The sequence below is a fragment of the Plecotus auritus genome (genome assembly GCF_963455305.1).
Source record: "Plecotus auritus genome assembly, chromosome: 14".
Lineage (NCBI taxonomy): Eukaryota > Metazoa > Chordata > Mammalia > Chiroptera > Vespertilionidae > Plecotus > Plecotus auritus.
The window spans coordinates 5,043,683-5,051,233 of NC_137780.1; the positions used below are offsets into that span (position 1 = coordinate 5,043,683).

At 55.1% G+C, this 7,551-nt stretch overlaps 1 protein-coding gene across 2 annotated transcripts; it reads right to left on the reverse strand.

Annotated features, from left to right (window-relative positions):
• Positions 1 to 1,498: 1,498 nt before the first annotated feature.
• Positions 1,499 to 6,954, reverse strand: IRF2BP2 (interferon regulatory factor 2 binding protein 2). 2 transcript variants are annotated; one of them, XM_080651041.1, is made up of 2 exons: positions 5,818 to 6,954; positions 1,499 to 5,146 (listed from the first exon to the last, which is right to left on the reverse strand). In XM_080651041.1, the coding sequence occupies exons 1-2, from the start codon at positions 6,776 to 6,778 to the stop codon at positions 4,428 to 4,430; spliced, it is 1,680 nt and encodes a 559-aa protein (XP_080507167.1). In that variant the 5' UTR covers positions 6,779 to 6,954; the 3' UTR covers positions 1,499 to 4,427. The 2 variants fall into 2 exon arrangements, with proteins under 2 accessions (XP_080507167.1, XP_080507166.1); XM_080651040.1 differs by having other exon boundaries at positions 5,770 to 6,952.
• Positions 6,955 to 7,551: the final 597 nt, after the last annotated feature.

The window sequence follows — 7,551 nt, forward strand, 5'->3', positions numbered from 1 at the left end:
AATCACGTGTGTTATAATCGATGCCATAGCTGTCAGAGGCCTAGCCAGTGGCGCTGAAGGAGTTAAACATCATCCCCAACCCCCTCATTTCTGAATTTCTAAAACCTCAGCGGACGGAAGGATGGACGAAGTAGGTAACTGTGTTCCATTCACTGGTGACTCTGACCTTGGGCTGTGACAGAGGAAAGGCGTGTCTTCTCACTGTTCCCGTAAGAAAAGGCAAGCGAGCGAGGGTGACTCAGGCCTTCTCCTGGCCTGCAAGCCACAGAGCGTTTTTCTGAATGATCCGACGTCTACACTTTGGAATCAGGAAGAGAAACATTTCACTCTTCACTCACCAAATAAAACCATCTATCCATCAGCTGCAAAGCTGCTTGGAGGAACCAGAGACTTAAAAAAAGCCGTTCCACATTTTCCCTTTAACTCCCCCCCCCCCCCCTCGCTTTGGGGTATAAACAAAGACATCTGCCACATCAAGAGTCTGGTTTGTTTTGTGTTTTTTAAAACTGGGAACTGAATGCAATCATAAAAGCGTCCTTTGAAAGGAGCTTTTGAAATTAAAAAATGACTTCTGCAAGCTGCACCATTTTAAATTTCAGTCAAAATGAGACCTAGCGTTTTTTTTTTAAGTTAAAAAAGTTAAACATTTCCCTTCATTATGAAATGCAACTTGTGTAGCATGATCTATAATTAACTGTTTAAGAATACTGTTTCTTGAAAACCGCCTTCAACAGGCTACTAAATATATGGTTAAAATATAAGAACGAGTCCCCCAAGTGATTGGACCATCCCTAATGAAAATATATCCCAGGACACATGAGCTGTTGCTGTTTAATCTAAAACATACACTAAGTCTGTGTGTGTACCCACCCTGTCCTCTGACGCCTTAGATGTTTCACAACTTTCTTTCATGGAGAAGCCGGCCAAGCCATGGATCAACAGTCAAAGCTGCAGACACCCAGGAATCTCCTATGTGACAATCGTTTGTAAAGGTACCTTCTTTCATCTTTATACATCCCGGCTTCACAATACCCATAAACCTCCTGCATGCCGTTGGCCCTGACTCTGCTCCAGAGCTTTCCAAAGGGTGGGCTTTTTTTATTTTTCTTTCTTTCTCTTTTGCCTTCAGTGCATTTCATCTGGCCCCACAGGGCGGTTTTCCTCCAGAGCTTTCCAGAGAGAGAGCTCATGTCCTGACAGTGTTTTCGATGCCATCACTGCCGGCTGGCTCGCTGCAAGCTCAACAATAAACAAGTGTTTTCTGGCCGTGGGTCCTCTATCCACTGGCCCTTTCCCCAGTCCCTGTCCCCCACCCCCTTATTTTTCTACCCTCAGATACCTTTTTGTTGTGCCTTTTTATCTCTGCCCTGCAGTTCCAGCCAAACCCCATCCCCGCAAACCCACACATCCTTGAGTCCTACTGCCATTGGTGATGAAAGCAATGGCCGTGTCTAACCTTACTTTTAAAAAAACTTTAAAAAAAAGGCCTCAGAAAATGTTCAGTGCTCCCAATTTTATTTTTATTTAATGCTAAAAGTTTAAAGGAAAAAAAAAAAAGTACTGTAAATCTGACAAATGACAGAATGCAGGTGATATTTCCACAGCGTGATTTTTAAAATATAATCATGATCATAGCTGAGATTACACTCACTTCGGTTTGACATGAGTTGCATCCTATATAGAAAAAGTTATCACCTTCAACTTAAAAAAAAAAGTTAAGGTTAAAAGGTGGCACACTTTTAAAATACTTGGTGGCCAAGGAAAGGTATATAGGAAAAGTTGTAAACCATGTGTACGTTCCCATAACTTTTAACGTGAGGCCACATGAAGGAGTACATCTGTGAAATCCTATAAATCGGGAAAGCAAAAAAAAAAAGGGGAAAGCTACAACGCCCATCCCGTAATATTTTGAGTATTAAAAGCACAGCTGAAATATTAGGATCTGAAATCTGATACTGCCCATGTACAGTGAAGTAGCTTTCAGGCGTTTTTATCCAGCTGTGGAAAACTAGACTGTCAGGTATAACAACAGATCAAACCCCTGTCCCCATGTCAACTTTTTTTCACGTAAAGGCAGAAAAATACCCCCCGATCAACACTTTCCAGCTGCCAGTCTTCCATAGAGGCCACCCAGGGGCCAGGCAGACGCATGCAAATCTTATTTTTTAACAGGAGTAACCTCCACACACAGCCCTGTAAAGCTGTTTGCTTTCTCCCCGCCGCCGTTCACCATCAGCAGAGAAAAACCATGGGCTGTATTTTCCACAGCTGGATAGACGTATACAAAACAGCAGGATGGTTCTAGAAGATCATTGTGTTTTTTTTTAAAAGCTATCTGTGTTAAGATTGCAAAACATACAGATAGCTCCCACAAATTAGGTCAAATGACGGATTGACGTGTAACATCTATGAGGTCAAATTCCAGTTTAGAATAAAGTGCCTAGAATAGATACACATTTATACAACAGACCATAAGGGTTGAATTCTTTACACACGTCTCTATGGGCAAGGAAAACAGACTGCCTGCCTGTGTACATTACATAAGAGAAACCAGTTGGATCTGAGTCATAGCTACTCCAATTTAAAAAAAAAAAAAAAGAAAGAAACAAACTGGTTAATCATGCAAGTCTGTCGGCCATAGAACAATGACTGGGAAAATGCATTTGCACAGCATTAATAAGTGCACTCATTCAAAACACTACGAAAAAGACTGTATTTGGCGCAGTATCTGATTTTTCAAGTGTTAACAACCCGACCATTAAAAAAAATTCTTTTGAGCACTTTTCCAAAGACAAAATACATAACTGAAAAATAACCCAAAGTGGGTAACAATCTGTTTTCAAATGCAAATAAAAGCCAGGTTGTGAACGATACACCACGTTACGTTGTAGTAAGACCTTGAAAACGATGATTCAGCCTGATGTTGGGGCCAAGTTACACACACCTGAACATCAAAGGGCTCAGAATCATGGTCCTGTGGATGTGAAAACAGCACAGCAGAAAAACCAGCATCGCTCGCAGACAACTACGTCTACTATCGTCGATGATTTATTGGTTTTAAAAAATCATTTCACTGCTGCAAAGTAGCGATCCAAAGAAATTAGTTTACAAAAGGCTTCTGAAAAGAGTTGGAGAGGGGGCCTGTTACGTAAAACCTTGTAATTTTCCCTAGTTTATCTCCCCTCCCACCCCCAGAAGAACTGTATTATTCACTCCACAGGTAAGAGGAAATGGCAGGCTCCCCCACCCCCCACTGGGCTGTCACTGACATGCCCCGGGCAGTCCTGGCAGCCAGCACCCAGTGCTGTGGCTATGGGTACCATGACTGCATTCAGCACTTGCAAGAGACAGGGTGTAGGTGACGCTATCAACAACAACAGCGCTACAGGTAAACGGTAAGAAAACAAAACGCGGGAACAGAAACGAAACCAACCCCACCATCTCCAAGTTCACCGGGACTGGCATCTCTACGGCAACTCTTTTTCAAAGGCAATGGCACTGGCAACAACAGAGCTCGGGGTGTTTACGAGGAGGCAGCACCAGGCCCCGGTCGGACATGGAGTGCCATCTGCACACAGCCGTCACCACCTTCCGTCACCCGACTGTGTGTTATGTAACCGACTAGCATGCAGCATTAGAATCTCACAACTGATTACGTGGGCAGGGAACAGTGGTCAACTTAGCCTTAAACATGAAGGGAAAGTCTCCCTCAAAACCACACCGTCCCCCAAAAATCTCTCAGCAGCAACTCCCAGGCAGTCCGTCCGCAATGTCCCAGCAACTGAACTTGAAGAGCAAAACAAAGACAGACTCAAAATCTATTTTCCCGTTCCTTTTCCGGGACAGTGTTTTGGGGGTGAACTGGGTGAGGTTGCCCAGTGGTGTGCCCACTTCACATCGGTGCCCCTGCCAACTCACTTCCTTTCCTTCTCCACCAGTTGGCCTCCAGCCTGAGACAGGAGCCAGCAACAAGGAATGACAGACAGTAAGGCAATCTTACGACGTCAGAAAATGTATTTGGCTTTTTTTTTTTTTTTCTTTTTAAAGTAAGTGCATTACAAATAGAGCTAGAAGCAGTTCGCGGGGTTGCCAAGTGCTCTAAAAAAGCAGCGCAAGTCACAGCCTACACGGAACGGTAACTGTCACCAGGATAATAACGCACGGAGATAGGCTAATAACGTTAACAAAAGAAGAAAATGCCTTGATAAGTACATACCTGTCGTTGTCAAAAAAAATATATATATAGAAACACAATGTATTCAAAAAAAAATCAAAATTATACACCCATGTTTATGAAGTCTACATTTCCCTTGTCTTGGATATATATATATATATGTGTATATATATATATATATATATGGAGATATATATACAGTTCAAGCAGTTTTCGTTAAGGGTAACGACCGGGTTTTTGCAAAACCGGGAAGTCACGAGTCTCTCTCTTTTTTCACTTTCACGTCCCCGGCCAGGATGGTGGCGATCTCCCCTTGCATGAAGGCCCAGGGCACGTTGGAGCCCACCAGGGGGCACTTCTCCCCGCTGGGGCAGTAGACCTCCCCGCTGGCCCCCTGCTGCTTGATGCTTTGTCTGGAGCAAGGGAAGCAGAACTTGTGGGAGGGGACCGAGGGGCACTGCACGAAGTGGGTGTCCTCCAGGCGCTCGTGGCAGAGGGTGCAGCACAGGGGGGCGCTGGCCGCCAGGGAGGAGTCCGGGAGGCTGGCCGGGTGCACGGGCTCCAGTCCTCCGGTGCCCCCTGCCCCCTGGCCCCCAACCTCCCTGGGGCCCAGCCTTCTTTGGTTCATAGAGGACGGCGAGGGTGGGCTGCTGCTATTCCTCCTGGTTGTGGAGTGAACCTGGTTGGCATCTTTGGAGGCATGGCTGCCCCCCGCATTGTCTGCTACTAAGATCAGGGCTGCCATGGGGGACTGGCCGTTCTGGGCAGCTTCGGGCGGCGTGGTGGTGCGGTTGGAATGAGGTGAGGCAGTGGGCGGTGGTGGAGACACAAACGAGGATGTCGGATTCAGGGGGATCTTGAGCCCTTCTGTGGACGTGGACAGCCACGGCTGGGCCTCTCCGTTGATCTTCGGGGGCCCGACTTCTCCTTCTGGCTCTGGAGAAGGCTTCCTTTTCCTTGCTGTTCTTGCCACTGAAAACAACAAGCAAATAAAAACGGGGGGCGGGGAGGGAGGGAGGAGAGAAAAATAAATGAACACACACAGGAAAGGATCTTTCTCTAAAGCGAAACAAAGCTCACCCAAGCACCTCCACCCTGTGAAAGCCTGCATCTAAAAACGCATGTAAATTTCAAATGCACGTGCAACTGAACACATTTTCACGGGGCTGGCTCCGTAGCAGCTCCTTTAAAAAGCCACAGAAACTGGCCCATAGATGCCTGCCTATTTTTACACATTGCACGCATGTCCCCGGTTTGACCTGTTGCCCGGGGGTTTTAAGGCCCCCCCGCACCCCGCTCCGGTGTAAAAGGTGACTGGGGCCCAGCTGCTCCCGTCCAAGGATGCGCTGGGGAAGGAAAGCCTGTGTCAGGCCCAGCAGCCCGGCCTGACTCATCTCTGTTGTGCTGCTTCAGCACATGAACACGTTGCCGCCGAGCGCTGGTTCCGCCCGGGGCGAGCAGGAAGTTGGCTGTTTGTTGTTTCTGGGCTGAGGCTGGGGCAGATGTGAATGGAAAGAACCGCCCCCCCCCCTCCCCTGGGCCACTGCCCTGGGTCCCCTTCCCCCCTGGGTCCCGCACCCCGCGGCCGCCCCTACCTGCTTTAGACCCGTTGGCCCCGTTGGCCTCGAACCCCAGCAACCTGCCTGCGGTCAGCGGCGGCTCCTTCTTGAACTTGCTCTCGAAGGCGCCCGCGTGGCCGTGCTGGTGCAGCGCCAGCAGCGTGTCCCGCACCGTCTTGGGCCGGGTGACCCAGTCCTGCTCCCCGGGCGCGCGGCCCTTGCCCGCGGCCTCGGCGCCCAGCTCGGCGGATCCGGCGGCGGGGGCCAGGCTGTCGGCCGGGCCGCGGTGCGCGGGCGGCGCCTTCTCCTTGGCGGCGCCGGCCGCCGCCTCGCGCGGCTCGTGCTCCGTGACCGCGCAGCTGGACACGGACGCGGGCCGCTTGTGCACGCCCAGCTCGGCGGGCGGCGCGGAGCCCAGGCCGGCGGTGGGCCCCGACACGGCGACCAGCGAGGCGGCGGCGCGGCCCCCGAGCCCCAGCGCGGCCGAGCCGTTCATGAGCGGCACCAGCGTGGGCGGCACAGCGTGGCCGCGGCGCGGGGTCGGGCTCTGGCGGTTCAGCTCCGGGGGCTCCTCCAGCTTGGAGAAGCCGTTGGGCACCAGGATGCCGTTCACGGGCGGCGGCTGCGGCGTCGGGGTCTGTGCCAGGCCCGCGGCCGACCGGGAGCCGCCGAAGTCGGGGCCGAGGCGCGGGGGGCGCTCGGCGGCCAGCGGGTAGCGCTCCAGCGCCTGCGGGGCGCGCGGGGCCGCCTCGGGGCCGAGCTGCGGCGGCTGCAGCAGCAGGTCCTTGGCCGAGAGCGGCGGCGGCTTGGTGGCCGCGGCGGCGCCGGGCGGGGAGCGGCCCTCGGGGAAGCAGCCGTGCGCCCGCTTCAGCTGCCGCGCCGTCTCGATGACGAACTCGACGCGGTCGGCGCCCTCGTAGTTGACGCAGCCGCGGCACACGGGCTCCGTGAAGTCCCAGATCATGGCCCAGGGCATGCGGGGCAGGTCACACAGGTAGCAGGACTGGCGCCGGGACGCGGCCGCCACCGCCACCGCCGCGGCCATGTCCGCGCCGCCTGCCGGGGAGGGGGCGCTGCCGCTCGCCGCCGGCCCCGCGCGCGCCCTCCGGCCCCCCCAACCCCGCGGCTCCCCCACCAGCGGCGGCGGCGGCCGCAGGGGCGGCGGCGGAGGCAGAGCCCGCGCGGGATCGGCGCCCGCGCAGCGCCCCCGCGGCACGAGGGGCGGCGGGCGCGGGGCGAGGGGCTGCAGGCGCGGCAGCACGGCCCCCCGGCGGGCGCGGGCGGGCGGCGGGCGCGGCGGCGGCGGGGGCTCGGCCGAGACGGCGGGCCTCCAGACCGGAGCGAAGACGGGCCGCGCGGGCGCGGACGAGCGCAGCAGGTCGCGGCGGCGGCGGGCGCGGAGTGCGGGGAGGCTGGGGGGCGGGGGCCGGGGGGCGGCCGCGGGGGCAGGCTCAGCCCGAGCGGCGAGGCATGCAGCGCTAAGGAGGAGGCGGGCAGACGGTGCGGGCCCCGGTCGCTGCGCTGCTCCCTCCGCTCCGGGCGTCGCCGCTCTCTAGCGCGCGCTCAGCGCTCTGCCCGCCGCTGCGCCGCCGCCGGGGCTGCTGAGCTGCCGCCGCGCCGCTCCACTTCTACGGGCTCGATTCTTCGACAGCCCTGCACGGCGCCTGCGCGGCCCCCTCCCCTCCCCTCATGCGCGCGCCCGTCCGCCCGCCCTGCCTCGCGCGCCCCCGCGTCGCGCCCGCCCCGCCCCGCCCCCGCGCGCAGACCTAGTGCCGCGGGGAGAGCTCGCTCCGCGCGGGCTGCGTGTCTCCAGCCTCC

Excerpts from the sequence above, each read along its gene's own strand:
- IRF2BP2 (XM_080651040.1), bottom strand. The coding sequence starts at position 6,778 with ATGGCCGCGGCGGTGGCGGTGGCGGCCGCGTCCCGGCGCCAGTCCTGC. Across the intron at positions 5,147-5,769 it reads GGCCAACGGGTCTAAAGCAG|TGGCAAGAACAGCAAGGAAA; the intron begins GTAGGGGCGGCC and ends TGTTGTTTTCAG.